Below are 27,131 nucleotides of genomic sequence, written 5' to 3'. Positions count from 1 at the left end.
TTGTAAATGGGTTCTAATACAAGTAAAAACAAAATGTACTGAGAAGGAGAAATCTGGACTGAGAGATAAATGGGAAAAGTTTCCTGAAGGAGGTGGCATTTGAGCCTTGAAAGCTGCATTAGCCTGCAGTGGGTGGGAGCAGGTGGTGTGTGGGTAGGAGACATCTCAGCCTGAGGCATTGCAGCTAAGAACTGATGGCACTGTGAAGGCAGGAGTAAAGGGTCTGGAGCGAGAAGCATTTTTGCCTAGGGGTCAGAAACAAATGTCGGGCCCTGAAGGCCATGCAGAGGAGTCTGAAATGTATCCTAAGGAACAGAGGGAAGCATTAAAGATTTCTGACGGTGCTTCTCATGACCTGGTATGTGTTTGAAGAAGGGACTCTTTATGCTCCCAAGGGAGGAAAAAGATGAGTGTTATTCACACACTATTTTACTTTTTCTTCTTCAAGTCTCCATTCCCACAGTAGCTAAGAATGTCAGGGTGTGATCTATATCTGGGGCGGTCATAAGGGAATTTAAGCAATGGCAAGAAAGGTATGAAAGCATGTCATTGTTTTTATATACACACTTATCCCAAAACCCCACTCCAGGAAAGAGGGAAAAAATATTTAAGAGCTTTTAAGCAAAACGGACCCTTCGACCTAAACTTGTGCTTTCAAGTTTACAATATTTCTAAACTGTCTATCAAAAACCATTTAGAAAAATGTGGCCTCTTGAAGGCGGCCAGGCCTGAAGCTGTGGGCAAGTTTCTTTCCTGAAGAGATTGGCTTCCTCCCAAGACTGGAAAATGGAGGTCGATAGCTCTATCTTTTAACAGGGCTAAGACCACAAATGACAACACATGCCTTAGTAACCTCTTTGCTAACATAAATCCTGTAAGGAAGAAAAGTATATGAAGATGACAACGATGTGAGCAGTTTTAAAAACAAAACAAACAACCATGAAAAATTCTGTAGGAGAATTCCTTCTGTTTATTCCTCCTTGGTTTACGTTGTTCAAAGAACAGTGCATACAAGCCCTTGCTCAAACAGGGGTGTTCAGGCTCTTGGTAGCAGCGAAACTCTCTTTTTCAAAACAAATCATCCATTTAGAAAAGCAATGTGTAAGAATCCATTGTATTTCTACATATTAGCAAGATACAACTGGGAAATGAAGTGAGACACAGTTTCCCTGGGCCGCTGAACAATCCTCACCAAACCCCTGATGTGCTCAGAAGAAATGACACAAGAGGAAGGGGGCTCTTAATTCATGATAACTGACTTGTTTATGCAGAAAGGCAGCCTCTGGCAGGGGACCTGGCAACTCTTATGCCAGGAAGTTAACTGGGAAAGTCTCCATTTCACAGATGAGAAAACTAACAAGAAACAAGGGGATAGATAACCAGCTCACACACAATGAAAACAGTGCAGGTTCATGGTGGGAGGAGGGGAAGGAGTAGGACTGAAAGTCATAAAACAAGAAACCAAAATGCCATAGAATGTTTACAATGCTTTTTTTTTTTTTTTTTTTTTTTTTTTTTGAGACAGAGTCTTGCTCTGTCGCCCAGGCTGGAGTGCAGTGGCGTGATCTCAGCTCACTGCAAGCTCTGCCTCCCGGGTTCACACCATTTTCCTGCGTCAGCCTCCCTAGTAGCTGGGACTACAGGTGCCCGCCACCTTGGCCGGCTGATTTTTTGTATTTTTTTTAGTAGAGATGGGGTTTCACTGTGTTAGCCAGGATGGTCTCGATCTCCTGACCTCGTGATCCGCCGACCTCGTGATCTGCTGCCCTCGGCCTCCCAAAGTCCTGGGATTACAGGCTTGAGCCACCGTGCCCTGCCTTACAATGCCTTTTTTGTTAGTCAATTTTACAAATAGTAGACATATCCATCTGTATTACTTGAGGGCCTATTCTAAGCACTGAGAAAGCAGACAGAACAAAGATAAAATCCCTGCCCTCATGAAGTGAGTGAGGGAGCCAGAAAATAGACAAATAAGTAAAATATGTACTATGATAAATGGCGATAAATAAATATAAAAATAAATTAGAGAAGCATGATAGAAATATTGGGATAGGCCGCGCTCATGCCTGTAATCCCAGCACTTTGGGAGGCCAAGGCGGGCAGATCACCTGAGGTCAGGTGTTCGAGACCAGCCTGGCCAACATGGTGAAAGCCAGTCTCTAGTAAAAATGCAAAAATTAGCTGGGCATGGTGGCGGGCGCCTGTAATCCCAGCTACTCAGGAGACTGAGGTAGGAGAATTGCTTGAACCCAGCAGACGGAGGGTGCAGTAAGCTGAGATTGCGCCACTGCACTCCAGCCTGGGCAACAGAGTGAGACTCCATCTCAAAAAAAAAAAAAAAAGAAAGAAAGAAATATTGGGATAGAACTGGAGAGCTGGAAGTTTACAGATTACATCCAGATAAGGCTTCACCTAGAAGTGACATCTGAGCAAAGACTCGCAGAAAGTGAGAGAGTAATGGATGGGGAGTAAAGAGGCGACAATATAAGGTAAATATCTATAAGATGTAAAATATTAGATGCCTGGTTGAATGTGAATTTCAGATAAACAGTGAACAATATTTTAGTGTATGTCCCAAATGCTGTAAGTTATTTGCTAAATCTGGCAACCCTACACAGTAGGGCGGGGAGGGGGTGGATAGGGGAGGTGGGGGTGCATGCCAGGCAGAAGGAATAGCAGGTGCAGGGCCAGCCCAGCATGGTAGGAAGGTAGTGGAGGAAATCAGGAATGTAGGAGCGGAGTCCAAGAGGAAGCAGGGACGAGCTGATATAAAGCCCTGTTAGGACTTGGATTTTTACTCTGAGCAGGATGATAAACTAAAATTTTTGAGATATGGGACATGATCTGTCTTCAGTTTTAAAAGCTCATTTTGGAAACTGTGTTGAAAATAGACTATGGAGTGTGGGCAAGGGCAGGGGTAGGTAGAACACATAGAAGGCTATTATTGCTGTAATTATGAATGCAATAACAACCACGACAACAATGATGTACATCTATACAAAAGCACCAAAATGTGCATGCAATTTTCAGGGGAATGGCCCCTAAAGCCCCCATTCATGGACTACCCATTAAGAAATCTTGGCATACATCATTTATGGGAGAAAAGGAATCAATATTTCAAATGAATTCTATCAACGGACTAAAAATGCTAATCTAAGAAATTTGCTTTTAACCACTGCAATATCATCCTTAAAAAATAAGTAAGTCCTTGTAAAATGGTGGGGAAGTTTCCGAAAGCCATTCAACTGCAGATATCATCAGTGACTACAAACATCAAGCTAAGGACTTCGAGAAAGCACCTTTTCTGAATCCAGTTGCATGTGGTGCCAGCTGGGTTCTAAAATGAAGGTTTCTAAGTGGGATTAAGATTTGGCTTCAAGGTTAATGTTTCTGTTTTCGCTGAGCTATGTATAAAGAGAGAGCACTTCAAAAGAACATACACATGTAGGTAGTTCTACTATAAAATCCCATGCAGATGCAAAATCTATTGACCATTATTACCCAACCAATACACTTAATTTTATTGTGAAAATAAGCAATAAATACTTCAAAACTATTAAACACATAATGACACTGTTATATATTGCAGCTCATGTAAAATAAAATCAATTTATCTTCCTTTGGAAGAAGTAGAATGCTAATATAACCCCTTCTCTCCAGATGAAATTGCTGATATTTGACCAATTTTCAACCTACAAAAACAATGCTTTTATGTTCAACCTAATGAAAAGACATACGGAATAATCTTATAGTAGTTTGCCCTTCAAAAATAAATAGATTCTTGGAAAAGAGAGAGTTATTTTAATTATTATAGTAATTCAATCACCTGGAGCCATGCCATGTGTAGATTAGGCTCTCTATGGATACTTGACATCCCCTACCCTCAAGTTCTGTATTATGTGTAAGTGACATGTTGGTTTTTTCTCAGCATCTGTGACCCCTTTCTCGTGGAAAGAATTACTGTGAAGCATGAAGCTCAATATTTAGGATCTATGGCCCTAAATGTACCATAAAATGAAAATACTATGAAATAAATCTGTAAGTACAAATTTCTAGTTATTAAGCAAGACAAAGTATATAAATACATTTCATAGGCACACGTTACTTAGCTGAGGAACCACTGCCTTGAGTCTTGTGAAATGTACTATTTTTGCCTGCACATATTTACCATTGTGAAATCTGACCTTATGAGAAACACTTGCTTGTCTCAGGTAACCGACCTCACACAAGGAAGAAGCATTGTTAAGTTAGAGAATTGGTCTCTCAGAGCTTCTAAACTCAGTGAGTTGAGTAATATCCCAATATTAACTCTCCAAGATTTGGACCAGCCCTGCCTGCTGCTGCAAAGAGCAATTTCTCTGAGAACATTCTTGCTGTCTGTTTTCAACAAAGATACTTTCAATGTTGCCTCAACAGTCCAAGTCCTACCAAGGAGTTACTAAACACTCTAGAGCTGATCTTTTGAAATTGTCTAAGTGTTTAATTCATAACTCCAGTAGCAAATTAGCATACAAATGAATATGCATTACTAAGATTTTTCTATTTGGAGTTTTTGATGCATGTTGATACTTTAATGCTTATTTACCAACCATTTAAAACAACATACTAGTAAAAATAAGTTCGGAAAGACACACAAGTGCAACTTTAAACATCAAGTGCATACTGGCTGATTTTTGAAAATTTCCAAGATTATCAATCGCGACTATCTATTTACATAATTTCTTAAAGACAGTCCTAAAAGCTGGATGTGAAGCAACTCACATCCTATGCAACGAGCAAAAATCACGTTTTTCAGTGTTATCGATGTGAGATTCCAAACAGATTTTCCTCTGAAATTCCCTTAAATTCAAATTACAGTCCAAAGCAATTCCTCTTATTTGCAGACGTACAAAATATGCAAAGCACAGATCACCTCCGTGAATTTCACAAATGCTTTAAAGGCCAAGGAAGCAGTGTTTTCTGCCCCATTACTCCCCAGAAAAGCTAATTACAATTCAGATACTGCATGTGATGAAGGCCAGGCGCGGAAGATGGCAAAATCCCTGAATATCCGGAAAGAGGCAACCTGCTGCTTTGGAAGAGGAAGGCCTCCTCTCCCAAAGGATGCCGGCCTCAGAATCAGGCTTTAAATTTTACCTGATACGAGCAGTTATCCTGATGTACCATCTCAGTGCATCCTAGGGCGCAGACCCCAACGCAGGACTGCTGAGCGAGGCTGCGGAGGGCAGGCGTGGAGCATCCACCGGCGGGCGGAGAGAATGCCCTGGTAAGGCAGGGGCTCCCCGCAGATTAAAATGGATGCTGTTTCGCTGATCAACCTGCGCAGTGGCACTGCCTGTGCCGGGAAGCGCGCAGCTAGCGAGCTGAGCTGCTCTCCAGCCCTCCGAAACCAGTGAGGCAGGCTTAGGAACATGGAGCTGGGACCGGGCTGGGGGGAGGGGGCGCTCATCACCCGCACAATCAGCCAATTATATTATAGGCACAAAGAAAAGGATCAGTCTGGAGCTGGTGTGACCTTCTGGTGCTTTATGAAGGCAGTTAACTGATGTGGAAACATTCTAGTCCTCATTAACGAGAAAAAGGCCAGCGAGGGAGAGGGAGAGAGATAGACACAAATCAATGTTGCAGTTGAACATTTCTAACCTCCGGCATCATCCTTCCTACCCACTAATGCTGCTTGGCTGGTGCTTATCAAAAAAAAAAAAAAAAAAAAAAAAAAGACCTTAAAGATAATTTTAGAACTTTTAACATGCTAAAGAGAGAACAATCCATTCTGAATACCAACAATGAAAGGATGTTTTTCTATGTTGAGTTTTTGAAGTGTTTGTCAACTTTATAACTAAAAGGTCTTTACTCTTTAAAGGATTATTTTGTAATTCTTTAAATTCCCTGCTTATTTTTGGCTCCTAGCTTCTTTTTAAGTCCAATAGAAATAAGATAGAATAATTGCTGTTATAAGTTTTTTAGGGAGAGAGCTTATTAAAATATTAAAGTCACTATAATTTACTTCATGAAAACTAAACTCTTAATTGGAAGGGTTTTTTTTAAATGTCAGGCTTTGTACATATATTATTACCCAACGCTGTGACTTGAAAATATGGACACCCCCCAATGCAGCACATACAATTCTTGGAACAGACCCATCCTCCCTGAGACCGAGTAATTCTGGACTTGCGGACAATACTCAAAGGAAATACAAGTCAGACAATACATGTTTCTGGGAAAAAACTGGGGCCAGTTTCTGAGTGGCTTCAGGGCCACTTCAGGACTTGAGGATACACAAAAAGAAAAAACTGGGCTGTAAATTCTTCAAGCTAATGTAATGAGAAAATTTAAATAAAATTTTCTTATTTATATTCCTCAGTTGCCACAGGCAATTAGTTTTGTTGTTTCTTTTCTTTTTTAGTTTTTTTTTTTTTTTTTTTTTTTTTTTTTTTTTTTTTTTTGAGATGGAGTCTCACTCTGTTGCCCAGGCTGGAGTGCAGTGGTGAGTGGCAAGATCTGAGCTCACTGCAAGCTCTGCCTCCCGGGTTCACGTCATTCTCCTGCCTCAGCCTCCTGAGTAGCTGGGACTACAGGCGCCCACCACCATGCCCGGCTAATTTTTTTATATTTTTTTAGTAGAGACGGGGTTTCACCGTGTTAGCCAGGATGGTCTTGATCTCCTGACCTCGTGATCCGCCCGCCTCGGCCTCCCAAAGTGCTGGGATTACAGGCGTGAGCCACCACGCCTGGCCCGTGTTGTTTCTTAATAAAATAGCTCTGAGTACATAAATGGTACTTAACAAAAATGTGACTGAATTTAAACCATCAAATTAAAAAAATCAATAGGGACATTATTTTTAAGCTATTTTAGTATCTATCTGTCCTATGTTCTATTTATGTAGCCGTCTCAAAAACTCTTCCTCTTCCCATTAACCATGCAGTTTCACTGTGCTACTGACAGAGAAAACAAGTACTTTTTGCATGAGAAATGGAATTGACATGTTTGACAAGTTTTCCTATCAAGCACTCTCTTAAAAATGGTGGGAGTTTGTGTTAGGATTATTTGCTAATGTAATTTTAATAACTTATCTGTTTTGTGGAATGAGAAAAACCTATTTTTATAAATATTCTTAATTTTTACTATTTGAGGTTCAAGCAGGAGCAAAGCCTGCTATTGCTATCTCAATTCGACTCCCTTGACGCACTCACAAGCACACTCATTTCAGCCTTCCTAGTGAGGAGAACGAAAAGATGGCCCTGAAAACTCAACTCCTGGTATCCTCAGAGGCTTCAATTTCAGCAGCATGTTCAAAGGAAAAGTACTCTGGAGACTCACCCTGCAGAAGCTCACTGCCCTTATCCTTCCTAGTCCAGGAGAGGGGTGGGCCACATAACACGTGCAGGACTTTCTAGGCCTGCTCACTGGCTGCACAACGAAAGCTTGATGAATAAAGCAGAAGCCTGGGGGTAGGGAATGAGTCAAGATGAAGAAAAGATGGAAACTTTTCAGGGATAAGAAACAATAAACAATACACCCCCATCCTAAAAGTCCATTCTTCTCTCAGAGAGACTTCTGTGTAGAGTGCCTTGCAATACAACCACCCAACAAGGTTCTGGAATTCTTTTTTTTTTTTTCGGGCGGGGGATGGAGTCTCACTCTGTCACCCAGACTGGAGTGGTGTGATCGGCTCACTGCAACCTCTGCCTCCCAGGTTCAAGCAATTCTTCCGCCTCAGCCCCCCAAGTAGCCGGAACTACAGGCGTGCACCACCACACTGGGCTAATTTTTGTATTTTTAGTAGAGGCACGGTTTCACCTTGTTGGCCAGGCTGGTCTCGAACTCCTGATCTCGGGTGATCCAACCACCTTGGCCTACCAAAGTGTTGGGATTACAGGCCTGAGCCACCATGTCCAGCCAAGGTTCTGGAATTCTAAATATGAGCAAAGAAGAGCAGGCCAAAGGAAAAAAGTTCACTTTGCAAGGTAGCAGATAAGATGAAGTGGAAATCTTATGTTTAATATAAAAAACACTTTCCAAGACAGAACAGCTCTAACTTCAAAGGCAGTTAAAACCTTACTCAAGTTACTACCTTGACAATCTATGACCCTAAGACTCAGGAACATGTTTCCAAGCTGTGCAAAGCTTAAAAAGCTGCTTCCTGGACTCTGTCTTTTCTGAAAACTGAAGACACTGGGATATATTACATAAGCTCCCAAAGACATTTATCATGTGTTGTTAAAAAAAAAAAGTCTAAACATGATTCCACTCTTCACAGTTGCTGTTCCATAAATAGTGGAAATGACTCAGAGGTGGCTCTAGGGAGAACAGATTTCTGACAATTGTATCCCAAATCCTGTCAAAAAAACTCTCCCAAGAGGTATAAACAAGATGGAAAAAAATGAATATATTAGACAGGCTTCTCTTTATAGTCATTCATTGGAAACAACTTTATGTTATAATTTGAAGTATGATTTGCTAGTGCAAAAAACTTTAAACAGAAACCAGCTGTTCCAAGAACACTTAAGCTAGAATAGTTTACCAAACTGCAGTAACATTTGTTATCTTTAACTAAAAAATATTGATGAACTTTTTATGTGAAGCATAGTCTTTGTAGCATAGGGATTATTTTTTTTCTTCTCAGATCTTCACAGCTTCCCTTCCCATAAAAAGTATTGAGTTTCAAATTTAGATGGGACCTCAAGAGATCATTTAGCCTGACACTGTTATTGTTCAGATATGGAAACCAAGGTCTAAGAAAGTTGTGGCATGCCCAACAACAAAAAGCCATCAAAGCAAGGAAAACAAAGAAACAAACATGATTTTCTGGGTTCATACCAAATAAGTGTGTTCCATAGAAAACAATGCTCCTATGGTCTGAATGTTGTGCCCTCAAACTTCATATGTGGAAATCTAATCACCAGTATGATGGTATTAAAAGGTGGGGCCATTGAAGGGTAATTAGGTCATGAGGGTGAAGCCCTCACAAATGGGATCCATGCCCTTTTAAAAAGAGGCCGAAGAGAGCTACCTTGCCCCTTCTGCTGTGTGAAGACACAGTAAGAAGATGCCATTGCCATCTATAAATCAGGAAACGGGGCCTCATGAGACACTGCCTTAATCTTGGACTTCTCAGTCTTCAGAACTCTAAGAAATACATTTCTGTTGTTTATAAGCTACCCAGTTTATGATATTTTATTATAGCAGCCCTAACAGACTAAGACAAATACTAACTGAGGACCCACCAGACTTGGAGAAATAAACCCCTTTTGACTGAGCCAACTAAGGCTGCTCTTGAAATCAAAATCTATCATAAAGTAAGAGTGAGGCTGCAGTGTGGGTCTACCTAAAACTCAATTCAAGGTATGTTTTAAGGGAAGAAAAATTAGATTATTTCCTTATTAAAATATTGTTTCTGCCACCTACAAACTATTGTGTCTTTAAATCCAGAAAAGCATTTTTTTCAATTGTGGCAATTAGCAACAACAGAATGAAAGGGGGTTTTGGACAATAAATATAATAGTAAAAAGTTACATCCTCAGGCCATCGAGCATACAGTTTTGAAAGTGAATAGTCTGGGTCAGGAACTGACCCGGAAGGGGCATAGGAAACTTTCTGGCATAATCTGTGTGAGTTGATTAAGTGTTTGGCTATACAGGTGTGTATATTTGTCAATATGCATTGAATAAAACATTAAGATATGTGCATTTCTTTGTACATAAAATTTACCCCAAAAGAATAAACATGAATTCAAATTGATGATATGCAGGCTAAAGTATTTAGGGCACTTACTGATATCTGCAACTTACTTTGAAGTACATCAAGTAAATGAGAGGAATTGATGGATGGGTAGATGGATAGGTCAGTGGAAAGCTGTGACAAAGCAAGTTTATTAAATATCAGTTGTTGAGTCTAAGTGGTGCAGCAATGGGTATTTGTGGGAAAAAGTCCACTTGAAAGTCAACTCTTGCACTTAACTCACACGGCTTATGCCAGAAAGTTTCATATGCCCCTCCTTCCAGTCAGTTCCTGACCCCAGTTACTCACTTTTGAAACTGTATGCTCAGATGGCCTGAGGATATGACTTTTTACCACTATATTTATTGTCCAAAACCCCTTCCATTCTGTTCTTACTATGTTGTTACTATTCTGTTCAAATTGAAATGTTAGAAAAAATGAAGTATTGGGGGTGGGAAAGATGGGCAGGGAAGTTACCATCTTAAGTAATAACTTTTAAGCTTTTCCTTGGGAAATTGGGGAAAGCAAGTAGACATATAGCTTAAGTTGTACTTCTTTACTGGGCAATGAAAGAAAAGGAATGATGAGAAAAATTAATACTGTGGATATCAGGGAAACTAGGTCCTTGAATGCCCCACCCAAAGAATTACTTGTCACTACAGGTTGAGTAAACCTTATCCACAATGCTTGGGACCAGAAATGTCCTGGATTTTGGAATATCTGCATATGCATAATGAAATATCTTAGGGATGGTACCCAGGTCTAAACACGAGATTCATTTTTGTTTCATATGCACTTTATACACATCACCTGAAAGTAATTTTATACAATATTTCAAAATAATTTTGTACATGAAACAAAGTTTTGACTTCATTTTGACTGCCACCTGTCACATGAGGTCAGGTGTGGAATTTTCCACTTGTGGCATCATGTCAACACTCAAAAAGTTTGGGACTTTGCAGCATTTCAGATGTTAGATTTTGGCGTTGAGGAATGCTCAACCTGTATTGTTGCCACCAACAAAACTGGCATCATCTACAGACAATAAACCTTTAAAAATGCTTCGCAGAAACACAAAGTGTTTTCCTCAACATCTTCCTTGATTTTTGTAGTTGAAACAAGCTCCTATCATGTGCCATGTGAAGTAGTGTTTCTGCCCTCGAGAAGTTTGGTAAGAGAAATGAGGCAGTACACAAATGACTAGATATGACGAAGATGAGTTAAATGCCTCCGAATATTTTGTTTGCTCACTAGAAATTCAAGAGAAGAAGAGAACACTCAGCTAGAGTGAACCAGGAGACTGCAACAATCTTGTTCATTTGGTTATTCACTTATTTAATGTCTGTCTTTTGTAGATCTAGATTAATGTGAATTTCCTTAGAACTTGCATCTTGGTTGGTTTACTCAGCGCTATATCCCCAATGTCTGACATAGTACCTGGTTCTCAATAAATACTTTGAAACAATTGAATAAATGAATATGACCCTCATGGTAACATGATGAAATGGGAGTAATGTAAAACAGCTCTTAAGTACTCAGGAAAGGAAGAGAAATGGATGTTTTCTTCTCCTAATTAAGAACAACATCAACTGTCCAAGGAATAGAGTCCTTTGGAGGATAGAGGAGATCATGGGAATGGAAGGGCAAAGACAGAGGGATGCATCCCAAGACACCAAAAAAGGAACTGATGGCACTTAGGCAGTGATCTACATTGGGGAGTGAGCAAGATAAGGAATTGTGAGGTTTTGAGACCATTACTGGAGTAAAACTGGTGCTGTGAAAAGAAACAGGGAAGTTAGCAGAAGGAACTGATTCTGAGAGGGTTGGGGTACAGTAAGGAGGTTTAAATTTTCATCATAAAATTCGCAGTTGAAGGTGTAAGAGGCAGCTGGAGCTTAAGAGAGATCGGGCTGACAGGTAGAATTTAGGGGTCTTTTGCACAGAGAGGATAGTTGAAGCTGTAAAAATGAATTAGATTAAGGGAGAGATTGTAGAGACAGAACTAAAGAGAAACAGACATCACTGTGGAAGGCACAATAATGTCCCCTGTCTCCTGGGTCAACTGTCTACAACCTAATCCCCAAGCGGCAAGGTAAAATTATGATAAGCAGCTGTCTTTGAGATGGGGAAAGTAGCCTGGTTATCCAGATGAGCTCAATGTAATAATCACAAGGGTCTTATAAAGTAAAAGTCGGGGAGGCATAAGAGGAAGAACCAGAGATGGCAGTATGAGAAAGGCTTGGTCCAATGTTGTTGTTGGCTTTGAAGATGGAAGAAGAGGCCACAAGCCAAGGAAGGTGGGCTGTCCCTAGAAGATGGAAAAGGCAAGGAAACTGATATTTCTCTAGAGCCTCCAGAAAGAATGCAGCTCAGTGGACACCTTGATTTTAGTCCAGTGAGACCCATTTACGACTTCCAACTTTTGGTATTATAATACCAATAAATTTGTGTTGATTTAAGCCACTAAATTTGGAAGACTTTGTTATAGCAGAAATAGAAAACTAACTCAGTAGTCCCTCCTTATCCATGGGGGATACATTCCAAGACCCCTAGCGGATGCCTGAAACTGATGATAGTACTGAACCTTATACATACCATGTTTTTCCCATACGTACGTATCTGTGATAAAGTTTAATTTATCACTTAGGCACAGTAAGAGATTAACAACAATAACAGGTAATAAAATAGAACAATTATAACAATATACTGTAGTAACAGTCATGTGAATGTGGTCTCTCTCTCAAAATAGCTTAATATTTTCACACCACAGTTGACTGATGGTAACTGAAACTAAGGAAAATGAGACTGCAGATAAGGGTAGGAAGCCCATATTTAGAGAGCAAGGGGATGCAAAGGAGACATGGTCAACAAAGTGAGAAGAGAATGAAAACTAACACAGTGAGAAGTGACAAAAAGAGAGGGAACGCTGACAGAGCCTAGTTTCTTCAAATACTGCAGGGACGCGGAGGAGAAAAACAACCAGAAGCCATTAATTTGGACTATTGGAAGTCATGAGTTATGCTAAGGGAATAATTTCAATAGTCATGTGTTAGGGGTGGAAGCTGGGTGGTTGTGGCTAAGAAGTTGAGGGTCTGAGTTGAGAGTTTGTGAACAAGCTTGTTAATAAATCAGAGCATTAGGTTGGTAGCTTGGAGAGGTTGCCAATGTAGCTGATGTTTAAGATGTGGGAGACCCAAATGTCTAGGTGGGCAGCAGGAAAAGAGCCAGCAAAGGGAGAAACTGATGATGGTGAATAGAAAATAAGGGCCAGGTGCTGGAAGAACTGGGTCAGGAGTGTCTGGCAGGCATTCATTCAGTCTTGGGACTGAAGATATGGTGAGTAAAGTTACATATATGGTGAGTAATGTCGAGTAAAGAGGAAGTTGTGGTGGCGATAGGGGAAGATACAGGAGCACAGATGGCTGGGTGGCCTTGATCTGGTCCCTAAAGCTGCTTGGTTGGAGCTGCTGCAGGTTAAAACCCCTAGGGCAAGGATGTGGAATCAGAGGCTGCACCAGTAAGAAATCTCTTTCCAAGAGATTTTGTAGGGGCTTTGTTGTATTATTTGACAACAGTCAATTCTGCTACAGATGAACAAGAAAAAGAAGATGGATGAAACTCATAAACGTGTGTTAAGTATAGATAATGACTATGTAGTAGCTTATAAGACACAGGTGAAATGTATGTGTTACATTTAGATAATGAGTAAGTAAACAGACATACAATCATTCCCCCTTATCTATGGTTTCACTTTTCAAGGTTTTAGTTACCTGTAGTCAACCATGGTTTGAAACTATTAAATGGAAAATTCCAGAAATAAACAATTCATAAGTTTTAAATTCTGTGCCACTCTTCTGATGAACTCTCGTGCCATCCTACCCAGGATGTGAATCCTCTCTTTGTCCAGCATATCCACACTGTGGACACTCTACACCCATGAGTCACTAAGTAGCTGGCTCAGTATCAGTTTGACTGTCTTGGTATCATAATGCTTGTATTCAAGTAACCCTTACTTTACTTAATAACGACCTCAAAATGCAAGAGCCATGATGCTGGCATATTGTTATAATTATTCTATTTTATGATTAGTTATTGTTAATCTCTTACTGTACCTAATTTATAAATTAAACTTTATAATAGGTATGTATAGGAAAAAACCATAATATATTGGGTTTGGGACTATCCACGGTTTCAGGCATCCTCCGAGGGTCCTGGAAAGTATCCCTGGCAGGCCAAGGGGGAGACTACTGTAGTCAGAATTCATGAAATGTGTTAAATATCAATAAGTAAGTTAGTAACAGATTTGTTAAGCCTAGATCAAGTGTGTAGGTGCCAAGCATAGAAAGGGATGAAAAGACTAAAGAACCGCCTAATATTCATGACACACTAAATCATCTGAGCCACATGAGGCCCTCATTCATTAGATCTTATGTTGATTTCCCATTGATGACACCCATTCTGGTCCAATGTGTCCTCTGCCCAAGAAATGTAAATGCAATCCCCAGCTTCTCATCAGGCTAAGAGGCAAGCTACAGAGGAAGCCAGAGGGAATTGGCTCTGTCTCTTACAAAGCAAGTTGTGTGTCACTGGCAGATACCTTGTGTCTAAGTGGAACAGGAATCCTTTCTCAAACCTCAACTGTGGTTCATAACCATATCCTCAACAGGAAAGGCTGTTGTGGCAGAGAGGCTGGACATATAAATATTGTGTAACTCAAGGTCCCGCCATACTCCTGTGCCATATCCTAAGTAGTCAGCTCATCCCATCTCTTTCCCTTGCTTCTTGCCTTGCATTTTAAATAGAGGTAAAGAACTGTGTGATCTGAACATCTTAACTTGGCCTGTGACTTCTGGGACAGAATGTCTGGTAGTGTACTTGCAGGCTACTATTGCGTCAAGGTCATTTCCCACACTATAGATGTGGAACAGAGCCCCAGAAAAGGACAGCTGGTGTCAGGATACTTCTCCACTTCTAACAATACTCTGAGGCCCAAAAATAGAAAGTAAGGGAAGAATAAAAATGAGACAGGTTATAATTTTTTAGCCTTATAATTATAAATAAGAAATTTACCTGAGAGTCTTATAACCTATGTAAATTAATTTACTCAGAAGTTTGGACTATTCTGACCTTGGTTATACTTATGTTTATTATTTCACATTATATGAAAAAAATAGTTTCCTGAGAAAATTATTAGTGTGAATCACTAATTGGTTGTCACTTTTTCTTCTATTTTCTTAAATACTAGAATTTGCTTTTAAAATAAAAATCAATATGAAAACCAACATGCAAAACAATCAAATGTTTCTATCAGGATAAAATTATTCTGAGTTCAAATCTATATTCATGTGTCTCTCAATGAGAACATGATGCTGTTTGTGATACAAAAAAAGAGAAAGCAGAATTTATAGATGTCAGTTATAATCTTATTCCAGATATAGCTTTACATAGAACTAAATGTAAAGCTACATCTGGAATAAGATTTTGTTTGGTTGTGCCACATCGAAAGAATCCTGTTTCACACAAGTAAGTAGTTGTAAATGGTAATGGTTCTTTTAATGGATTATGTTGCAATCTCTGCGTATTCTTCATTAAACATGTCCAGAATCTTAAAAGCAAAGTAGCAAGAAACTTATTCAAAATTGGTTTACTAACAATATATAGCAATTACTCATATTTCTGATTATAAACAAGATAAGACAGAGTACCCAAACTTACAATAGGTCATTAATCTATAACAGTACCTTCTCATTTGATATATTGGGTGTTTGCTTGTCATTGCACAACCGACTGTTAGGCTTGATGAGAGACTGTGCCAAACAGATGTGCCTGATCCTAACCTGGCACTGAACCAAGCTGGGCCTCTGGGCAACTTGCGTAATTTTATTGCTTGGGCATGCACAGGCATGAATTTTTTAGAAAGGCCAGTACAGAGCTACCACCTTCATGGTCAATGACACATATTTATAAGTTCGTTGATTTTGAGGACTGTGAAAGACTTCACCTGGCAGGATAAATTAAATATGCTGATGTCGAAAAATTGGGTTGAGAGAAATACTTTGCACAGATTATGAGGGAATTAAATCATTACAGTTTGGGCTGAAACGTTATATTCTTCTTACCACAGCTTTACAGGACTTTTCTCCAAAGTCCCATAGACTATCTCATTTGTAGTTGTATTCTGAATTATTTTCACATTTCACAACTCTTTAATTTCCAGTTTGATTTTTTTTTGGGGGGTTGGGGATGAGATGTTTAGCCGCTCATATAATAGGTACAAATTAATCTCTAAAAATATCTCCAGCAACCCTGGGTTTCTACAGACACAGTTTGAAATGTAATGCATTAGGCAATGCTATAGCAGGCAGCCTCCCTTTGCCTCTAGAATAATGAGATGGTTTTATATTTCAATAGAATCTGCCAGAGTACTTGTTTATTGGACACAATCCTATTATTTTTCCCATAGTATTTTATGCCCAACACTAACTGAAATTCACATGCTGTAGAAAAACAGCAACTGACGGATAGGTAAATCTGGATGAAGTCTACATCGTTTCGTCCCCAATTTATGTCAACATTTAAAGACCATCTCTTTTACTCTCTGTTTTCCAGCATTTGGAGTCAGAGAACGCAGTGGCAGAAAAAGTGAAAAGTAGTATAAATTTGCCAGGGCTAAGGCAAGACTTTCCAAATAAAAATAAGTTGGGTTGTCATGTCAAGAAGGGCTAAGCTCAAACTAACACAAAGTTTGTGTGCATGCGTGTATGTGTGTAGGGGAATAAGGGTCATGCTTTCCCTTTATCATTCCAGGTATCTTAGCAGCACAGATAGCCTTGCCTACCAATACACATGCATTTTGCTAAAGCAGTACATGGAATCTCTGACAATAAAAAAGCTTTTCAATGCTCCGAGGCGATAGTGGCTGATTAAAACCAGGTTAATAGAGTACTGGGGAAGAGAACAGACCGTGATGTTGAAGAAAGGTGCCCTCTAGTGGACTATTGTGTTTTTTAATCTGTTTGGGATAGTATTATGAAAAAAATAATGTCAAAAGTACGATACATTTTCTCATTAACATTTCAATAATACCTTTAATAACTGTAATATAAATACATAAATCTTCAGCTACATTGGTATGTATGTGTATGTGTGTGTATGTGTGTGTGTGTATATATATATATATATATACACACACACATATATATATATATAAAGGTTACACTAATTCTAATTCATCCAAAGTTGCAATCTAGGCCATCTTTGATGGTTCTAGAGTTGATAAAACTTTGGATCAAATCAAAGACCTGGTTCTGGACTTGACTGCACTTCTTATTAGGTGTGTTTCCTTGGGCTACTGCTTCATAGCTGTCAGCCTCTATTTCCTAATCTACAATATGAATTGAGTTATAAACTGCCCCTGCCGCCCACTTTCAGGCTGTCAGATGGCTGTCTTTTTATATCAATTTCATTTTATATCATGAGTTTTCCACATCAGCAATACAAAATAATATAACAATAATATATTATATATAGCATTGGGTGAGTCAACAAAAAAAAATTAGATTTCAATTGAAGGTCTTCCTTATAGAAATGTAATGAGAGTAAAGGTGATGAGTTTGTTTTTTCTTTTTACATTGATCATGGACATTTCAAAAACTAAACACACTAGATCATGAGTTCATTATGAAAATTGAATTTACTATGAAAATCAGAGTTACTATTTAAAAAAATATTTCCAGCGTTTCTATTTTCAAAAAATTATTTTGTAGGATAACGTAAAATAGTAATGAAAAGAATTTACATAGCATACCTTTTCTGAAAATGTGTTTTCCTGGTATGTCACTGAACACAGGACAGAAACATAAAATTTATGACTAAACTGTTAACATCATCTCTAAGGAGCTATTAAATTTGTCAAGGGTCCCTAAATCTTTTTTCTTTTTTAAATACAGAGGTAGTGCTGAAATGCTATTGCTATTAGTTATAATGAAATTTCGTACTAAAGAGTTTCCTTAGGTCTGTTCTCTGACCAGCTTTTCTAGGGCGAGTTAAGCAGCGACATGGACTGTTCATACATCCTTTCTCATTTTCATTCTCTCAGAAGAAATATTCAAATTATTTTAGTCATTTGAATAGTAGAACAAACACTATTCTAAAAAGTTTTCTGAAGTAAAAGAAAAATGCCAGAAAAACATTTGAGTTACTTAACTTGCTTTATCCTAAAGCTATTGAATTAAGAAAGTTTCTCATCTTTTAGAAGTAAATTATTTCAGAATTATAAAGGTACTGATCAGGAAATTATGCTACTCCCAACACATGACAACAGGTAAACTCATTCTCAATGAGAAGGTTTAAACCATCAGTCACAGAAGATTCATACGCAGTAAAATCAATCTGCACATTAATCCCAACTCTTCTAAAACCCTCCAATTTAAACCAGTTTTCCCTGGTGAATAGCAAAGAGAGTCTCTTTCAGACACATAAGTTGGGCCCACAAAGTGTTCACTTGTTGAAAGTGCTGGGGTTTTTTTATTATTTACTAAGAAGGTCAAGATAGAAATGAGCAGTCCTTTTGAGTTTCAGCATCTTAGATAAACCTACCTACCTCATTCCAACATGTCTCTTCTCCCCTTATCTGAGATGATGCTAAGGGACTTTAGGGTTGGTTTGTTTTCACTCTTGACTTTCAATCAAATTTTTAAAATCTAGGAAAATGAACACCATCTACCATGCCCAAATATCCACACTTGCTTTCTTCTCATGGCCTCTGATTTCCAGCGTTAACTGTGAGGAAGAGCAACTGGCTGAAGAAGTACAAATTTGCATGGCAGATGTCAGTGGAAACTTGTACTGATGGTTTAAGCTACTTGGGCTATGTTTTGAGGTTTTTAAAATCAAATTTATTTTCCAAAGGACAGACGGGATTTCTGCAGCAGAACTGTCACTACAACTGAAGCCATCAGAACTTTGACCCTAATTTCAGATGGCACAAATTTAGCCCCACTCACTCACCCGGCTGCCCCTGATTCGATCATTTTGATGGTTTCATGCTCCTTGATTTAGTTCCCAAAGTGATACAAAAAATTAAGGGCTTGCCCTCCATTAAACCTTACCCTTTGTGAATTAAAAATACTTCTAAAAACATAATCAGATTTTGTCACATCTTGGTTTCAAACTCCTCGGTTTTCCACAACATTTAGGATAAAATCCTAAATCTCTAATGCTGTTATCCAGCATTATGTTATTGGCCCTGATCTACCCTCCTGACTTCTTTGCACCTCTCAAAATCTTGCTCACACAGCTCTAGGCACACTGGTGGCCTTTGAGTTTTCTGGAAAAGCCAAGCTCGTGCCTGCAACTGTCTCAGGGCCCTCACACAAGCTGTTTCTCAACCTGTACGCCCTCTGCCTTCACCTGAGTCACCTCTCTTGCTTAAAGTTGGAGGTTTTTCCTTAGCCCCCTGTCTAAATAAGGTCCTGCTTTAAATTCACTTAGCATACTGTTTTTTTTTCCCTCTAATTTGTGGGATTTGTAACGTTGATTTGCTCCACTAGATTGTATGCTCCGTGAGAGAGCAAGGGCCATATGTATCACGTCAACCATTGCCCATCTAGCATCTGGCACAGTGCCAGGCATATAGTAGGTGTCCAAAAAATATTGGAATGAATGAAATTCTCGAGAAGTTCTCTCACTTTCGGGCCTTGGGATCGAGGGCAGGAGTGTGCCTGTGACCAGCTGTCATTAGTTCTATTGACTAGCTGTGGGAAAGCTGGTCAAGTGGCCGCTTGCTCACCTTAAGACAATGAATGAAGCTTTCCTGGACGCTAAGTGACTGCCACCTTGTGAGCTAAGCCTGGCAAGACCTTTGGGCTACACTTCCCTCCTCACTGTGAGCTGTGGCTTGGGCAGGCTCAAAGGGGCCCACTCACTCTGCAGATGTGCCTCAGGGACATGGATGACTCTACCAGCTGCACTTGAGGGCAAAATAATCATTTACAGCTTCCCAGGTAAGGCTAACACTTACTCAACTGCAGTAACTAGATGCCCCCAATTTAATAAAAATTAGTTAAGAAGAAAAAAAAGCCTAGTTTTTTTCCTTTTCTCAATTTGTCACCTTATGTGATAAATCTTTAGTTCCAGAAATAGCCCAGCAAAACAAATAACTTAATATTGCCAACTTGTACACTTCAAAAAAGTCTATTGATAAGTGTAAAAAGTCAGAATTCTTATATCTAAAGAATAATAAAGTATCACAATTAGTTTTCTAATCAGAGAATAGAAGGCAAAATGGCCAGTAGGAAGACAAACTGGGTTTTTGAAAGACATACTTTTAAATTTGCCTGTCTACTATGGGGGTTTAGGTGAGAGAAAAAAAGTAAATTAAAAAGAAAAGAAAAAAAGAGCATATTTGTTTTCTTAGAGGAAAACAAACAAATACAAATGACAGTTAAAACCAAGAAACAACCTACAATTTAGGCTGTCACTTTCCAAAAAGTATTCTAATGTTTGAAGAAGAAATTGTGGATGTGGTGTGAGTCTCTCTCCAATCCAAATCCTGTCCCTCTAGGAAATATTTGCTGTTTTATATTACAGCATCATTACTGTGATTCCCACATTAAATAACTACTAAAGTTTCAGTACTCCAGGCACTTGGTTGCCTGTCAAGGTGATAAATTAATTCTGAATCTGGGTCAAGAGTACATAGAGTACAGGTCTGGCCCTGCTGAACCTAGAAAGCCCGTGTGGACTCTTCATTTAGCATTAGTCACCATAATCTAAGTTTGATGGCTATATCTGTGTAGGGAGTTTGTTCTTCCCAGCTGGTGAGTGGAATGAGGCCAGTATGCCTTCTGTCCAGATAAATGACAAATGACGATCCAGTCTGGTATGCATGCCTGCCCTGCCCATGTTATTTCTTTCCTCATCTCAAGGCTACACCTCTTGGACATACACATTGGAGGAAACAGATGTCTCCTGTAAAATTAACAAGAGCACTTCTACATCCAGGTAAGAAATGCTCTAAAGAAAGAATTCAATGCTCTGTTTGGCATGAATAATAATAATTCAGTCAAGCTTCACTTGAAGTTAAGAATAACTTTCAGATTTTCAATTTATTAATATGAGGGTTAATGACAATAAATGAAGAATCTTTCTGAAAGAGATGATGTTTTTTCATGCTGAAAAAATAAGATTAAAGGTTGGGCGTTCATAGGGGTTTAGATGTACTCAATTACGTTCTTGTTTACAAAGGATATGGTTAAGGTGTTTTCCATTACTTTCAAAATACCCTTCATCCTGAAATGTTGACACATGAATGGGATGATAAATCAAATTACCTGACTGTCCTGTGGTCATGTTTCACCAGTTACTTAGTTTTTAGGGTTTAGAATGGGCACTTTGCAGGGCTCTGTGCAAAATGAAAATGGGGAACCATTGTTAAAACATTAAGAATTTTAGGTTGGCAACAGCAGAACATTAAACCAAGAGCAGGGCCTTTCAAAGCCTACAGAGGTCACATACCCATGAAGCCTGTCAAAGGTGGGCAGAAGGAAGTAGAGAGAAACCAGACATACAGTCATTTATGTCGAGAATTACATAGGTTTTCAGTCTGGGAAGGAAAAGGCATCTTCGACTTTTGGCATGCAAATACCAATGGAAAGACAACTTCCCTTCATAGGAGGGGAAATTCAAGAGGGAGCTGAAGGAGGAGAGGAGGAAACTGACCTCTACCAAGCACCACTGCTGGGACCCACGCTGGCCCTGACATTGTCATCATTTGTCCTTGCTCCAACACTGAGCTCTACCATAGGGTTAACTCCACACTACAGAAGAGGAATCTAACTGAGGTCGTTGATGAGTTTAAGCATAACTGCTTCAAGTTTAGAAAAAGCAGGTTAAGAGATGCAGGAACTGTAGGACACCTGAGGGGTATTCTGTAATTTTCGAGGAGGTTTCCTTCATGACCCTCATCCTCTTCCTAAGACCACCTACCGCCCATTGCTATCAGTCCAAAGATCCAGAGATCTTGCTCTAAGTATGAACTCTTCTCTTGCCTCCCACACTAGCACCTTTACGTCTACTGTCTGTCTTAGAGACCCCATCAAGCTTCACCTCAAGGTAATTCTTACTCCAATTTATACTCCTCAACTCCAGGTCATCCCTCATTCACCTCCTTATTCACTCTCCTTTCCATATGGCTCTGTCCAACCCTCTCTGGCCAACTCCTATTCCTCCCCAAGTCCATCATAAGTCCTTTTGGTGGGCCCTCTCTCATAAGCGTTCCTTTCACTGTCTTGCTCTAACAGAGCCTGAAGGCACTGCCTTCTCCTATGGCTCTCAAGAGGTGGCTGTTTTCTCTCCCACCTCCCTCTTGCCAAATAGCCTGTTGGATGAGTAGGTGTCTTCCTTGCTACTCTCTTGCTTGCAAACAATTAATTGTCTGTCCTTCCTAACACCCTGCTCTGAATCTCATACCTGCAGACTGCTGATACCAACACCAGTTAGCCCTCCCCGTTGCAGCCACCTATTCCTCCCCAGATTACTCTGCCTCATGTCTTGAAGAGTCATTTTCCAGTGTTAGTTCTGTTACTAGGTTGGTGCAAAAGTAGTTGCGGTTTTTGCCATTGGAAGTAATGGCAAAAACCGCATCTACTTTTGCACCAACCTATATAAATCCCGGAAATTTCCATGTCTGTTAGATGGTCCCTGCAAAATTTTGGCCTGTAAATTCCGTCTTTTTCCATTCCATCTCAGTTATACCTGCTCCCATGGCCATATCCTACTTTGCCATTACCAACAACTTCATGCCCTCCATAATTTCATCTTCAAGCCTCCCCTTCTCCAACAATCTTGCATTGTCATTCCAGTTCATTCTTTCCAACTATTCTTAATCCAATAATTCTTCCATTGCACTAGGCCTTATACCCCATATACTGTCCACTTTTCACCATTCCGTACTCTCAGGGTGTCCTCTCTTCTCTCTCTGTGTCTTAGATTCCCTGACCTATCACTGCAACCCTTAACTCAATCAATTATTCTCACTTGCCCCCTCAGTTCATATTCACTTGGTTAAATCCCACCTGTGGATAAATTCAGCCGTTTGCTACTCTGTGCCTGCTCTCAGCTGACATATGTGGCTGGAGAAAAATATACAGTGTCTCCCCTTATCTGCCATTTCAGTTACCCACAGTCAACAAAGTTCCAAAAACATTAAATGGAAAATTCCAGAAATAAACAATTTATAAAATTTAAATTGAGAGCCATTCTAAATAGCATGATGAAATCTCACACCATCCTGCTCTGTCCCATGCAGGACTGAATCATCTCTTTGTCCAGTGCATCCACACTGTCTCCAGTCCCTGCCTGTGAGTCACTTAGTAGCTGGCTTGGTGATCAGATGAACTGTCGCAGTATCACAGTGCTGTGTCCAAGTGACCCTCATTTTACCTAATAACGGCCCCAAATGAAAGAGTAGTGATGCTGGTAATTCGGATATGCCAAAGAGAAGCTGTAAAGTGCTTCCTTTAAGTGAAAAGGTAAAAGTTCTTGACTTAATAAGGAAAGAAAAAAAATGAATGCTGACGTTGCTATGACCTACAATAAAACCAAATCTTTTATCTGTGAAATTGTGAAAAAGGAAAAATAAATTTGTGCTAGTTTCACTGTCATGCTTCGAACTGCAGAAGTTACAGCACAGTGCATAAGTTCTTAGTTAAGATGGAAAGGCATTAAATTTATGGGTTGAAGACATGGACAGAAACATGTTTCAGTTGATGGCAATTGCGTTCAGTACTATCCATGGTTTCAGGCATCCACTGGGGGTGGTGGAATGTGCCTTGGTGGATAAGGGGGAATGACTGTATGATCACACTAACTGGTCTCATTTAAATTCATGACCACTAACCTCAAGCGCGCCCTCGGCACTGCCTGGCCCTCTCTACATTTTCCCTGTCTGTTTACTCCCACACTCTCCTAGACAACCACAAAACTCCTTGAAAGACTTGTCCAGACTTGCTGTCTACAATTTCTCTCTCCCCTTTATTCTCCTTTGAACACTTTCCAATCAGGCTTTTGTCTTCACCATGCTACACCATCCTAAATCTTCCTCAACTAGATCTATGAGCAACGTTCAACATAGCTGGCTTCTAAGACAACGTTCTCCTCTGGTTCTTTTCCTTCATTAAAGGCTTCTCCTTTGCTCATCCCCCATTTCTTCTACTTTTACCCACTGGAGCTGTAGTCACTAACTACATGTGGCTATTTAAACTGAATAAAATTAAAAATTCAGTTTCCCAGTTGCACTAGCCATGTTTTAAGTGCTCAACAGCCACATGTGTCTAGTGGCTGTTGTACTGGACAGTGACGGTAGAGAACATTTCCATCTTGGAAGAAAGTTCTATTGTATAACACTACACTACAATATCCAAGGATTAGTCCTTAGAGTTCTTCTCAATCTAAACTCACTTTCTGGGTAAGGTCATCCATTTTCTTGGCTAGTCACTTGTACCTCTAGCCTAGACCTTCTTCTGAACTCCAGACTCCTTTATCCAACCACCTACTGCTCATTTCCACTTGCATATTTAACAAGTATCTTAAAGGTATCATGCCTAAAAAATAAACTACTGATCTCTCTCAACCCTGACCTCCTAACACTCTTGCACCCACAATCTTCTTTTCTTACTTTTCTTCAGATTTCAGTTACTTTACTTCCCACTCCTATAAACTAAAATTCATTTCATTTCAGACAGACTGAAAGTTAAATATTTTAAAGTATTCTATACCATATTGATAAACTCATTTGAAAATACATACATATATATTTTTCTTTAAGGACCTGTGTGTAATCATAATTTGTAGAAATTTTAATCATTTCATCTCACAGGAAGAAATTATAATTTCAAGTGTTTAGGCTTAGTGTCTGATTTATCCTTAAGTGGAATAAGTTCCTAATACTTATTTTGATTAAGGTAGGGTTGTGGGGGCTGGAGGTGGGTTGTAAAAACACCTTTATTCTAGAATTGGTTCTGCTCCTTTACCCCCCAAATCACTTTAAACTACAGAATTAACTTTAGGGTTGCTCTTTTGGGGCCATAGAAGTCTTTTTTTCAGAATGTTCATCAGGAGTTTGGTCAGAGGGGTGGGAAGAGCCAACAGCAGAGTTCTCCTGGTTGCCAGGTGTGTGAGCCTTGTAACCTTGTACAGCTTTCATTCAAGTCTATGTGATCCCCCCAAAAAACTGCCAGAAATATCTGGCCAATCCCAACCAAGATCAACTGGCTCTGGGAGACATGGCTCCCAGGATCTGGTTACCTGAGCCATCTGGCCTGTGGCTGGGAATATCATGCAGGAATGAGCTGGGGGCTAACCCTCATCCTCTGAGGGCTACGCCTCACCTAAGGGTGACAGGAAGATGGAAGCACCTGCAGAAGAATCTGTGGAAGGCCCCAGGCACCAGCTCAGCCACCTGGTGGCTTCCCTTAGGCTACTGGCCTGCAGTACAAAGAATGGAAGTCAGTCCTAGATACACTGCCTGGTCTAGAGTCAGGGCTGAATCAAGAGGACAAACTATTATTATCTCTACACTTTCCAGTCCCCATAAATTCCTTTGAAAAGTAAAGATTTCTCTGCTATGAAAACATTCCTTATGAAGCAGTTTAGGGAAGGGGAAATGTTTTTTTAACTGGAGCCACTGGTGACCGGAACATGCAAGTGACAGTCAAGCAGATAAAGAGCAGTGCCATTTACTTTTAGTAGTGATGCTGGGCTTTTTTCTTTCTGTTTTTGTTTTGTTTTGTTTTTTGCCTCAGAAGATTTACATATATGGGTTGGGGAAGGTAGGTGGTTTTAAAATACGTCCCTAAATTCTTTGATATTCTTCCCTTGAAAAGGAGAGCTTAATTCCCTTAAGTGTGGGCTGGATATAGTGACTTTATTCTACAGAAACAAAAAGCAGAAGTGACATACCTGCTACCACAGAGGCTAGGTCAAAAGACGCACAGCAGCTTCATCCATCCATCTCTTTCTTCCTCTCTCTCTCTCCCCCAAGCTCCCACACTCTTTCTTTCTCTCTGATCACCAGCACTGGGGGAAGTTATCTGCCATGTCATGAAAACACACAAACAGCCCATGGAGAGGGCCACGTGGTGAGGAATTGAGGGCTCCAGCCTCCAGTCATGTGAATGAGGAGGACCCTCCAGCAGCTCCAGTCAAGCTTTCAGATGACTGCAGCCCCAATGCACATTCTGCCTAAAGTGTCATGAGAAATTCTGTGCCACAAACACCAGCTAAGCAGCTCTGGGATTCCTGATGATCAGAAATTGTGAGATAGTAAATGTCTGTTTTTTTAAACTGTAGTAAACTATTATTTATACAGCAATAGACAACTAAGACAGAGGGTAAGGACCACACAGTTAATTTTTTTTCAATTAAAATTAAGAACTTGGAATATATAATTTTGTTAATCTACAAAAGCCAAATGCTGTCAAAAAGGAAAAGGACCTGTGATATGACCACGGACTAGAGCAGGGCCTCCATGCTGGACACAGCTGACCTTTGCTCTGTGACCTTGGACAGGCTGCTCCAGCAAGTGCTGCTTGCAGTATGAAGGCTGCATAAGATCAGGATTGCAAAGCCCCTGGCACAGCTCCTGGTGCTGATGACAGACAGCATGCTGGTGGCAGGGGCAGTGGTTCCCTGCCCCAGGCTTCCCTACGGTCACACAAAGGCTCTGCTGCGGGCAGGTGGCCCCACTGGCCCTGCAGATTCCCAGGCAGTGCTCTACCACGGCTCCACACTGCCCCTTCCTGGGGAGGATGACACAAAGCTGAGGTGATTAGTAAATCCTCAGAGGGGAGGTAGAGGAGAGAAGCTGGTGACAAAATGTCAGGAGGTTTCCAAGTGATCAATGCTGCACTTTGCCTGCTCTTTTCTACTTTGAATCTCAGAGTGTTATTGTCCCCACTTTAAAGTCTACCCAACTATTTGTTTACAGCTTTTCAACCACTTTCTCTCCCCAGAACTTTAGCATTAGGCACAGCACTCTGGGGCCATACGATAAGAGCATAGAAGGTGCTACTTTGGTGTAAAATGCCTTCTTCATCTACATCATTTGAGGATGCATGAAATTTCCACACCACAGCAGCTTACTCCTCGATCCACACTCCTGTCCTGCTTGGGTGTAAGATATGCTGGCTTTGTGAACACTCCTTGGCTGATTATTGCGGAGAGGGCTGTTGTCTGACTTGAGGGTCTACCTCTAGGCTTCAGTCTACTGCAGCTGCTGATGGCCTGTCTCACCATTGGATAAATAAAAGGGGACTGCATGTTTATTTTTAAGTTTGGGTTTTGGGCTGTAGCACACTGTAGGTGGATATGTGTAAAAAGGAAAATCAAAACAATGAGGGCCCTAGGGAGG

At 40.1% G+C, this 27,131-nt stretch overlaps 1 protein-coding gene across 13 annotated transcripts in view; it reads right to left on the bottom strand.

Annotated features, from left to right (window-relative positions):
- The window catches only part of SCHIP1 (schwannomin interacting protein 1), a 611,917-nt gene that overhangs the window by 51,826 nt on the left and 532,960 nt on the right, over positions 1–27,131 (bottom strand). The window contains 1 exon segment of one of the 13 annotated variants that reach the window (NM_001243055.1): positions 5,137–5,386. The exons of the other annotated variants lie outside the window; for them this stretch is intronic. Coding sequence (NP_001229984.1) covers positions 5,137–5,166 — 30 coding nt within the window. The 5' untranslated portion in view covers positions 5,167–5,386. 13 annotated transcript variants of the gene reach the window in all.

Source organism: Pan troglodytes, chromosome 2 (assembly GCF_028858775.2).
Source record: "Pan troglodytes isolate AG18354 chromosome 2, NHGRI_mPanTro3-v2.0_pri, whole genome shotgun sequence".
In the NCBI taxonomy this organism is placed as follows: domain Eukaryota; kingdom Metazoa; phylum Chordata; class Mammalia; order Primates; family Hominidae; genus Pan; species Pan troglodytes.
The sequence above is the reverse complement of the archived record's forward strand: the minus strand, read 5'-3'. Positions and strand labels throughout refer to the sequence as shown.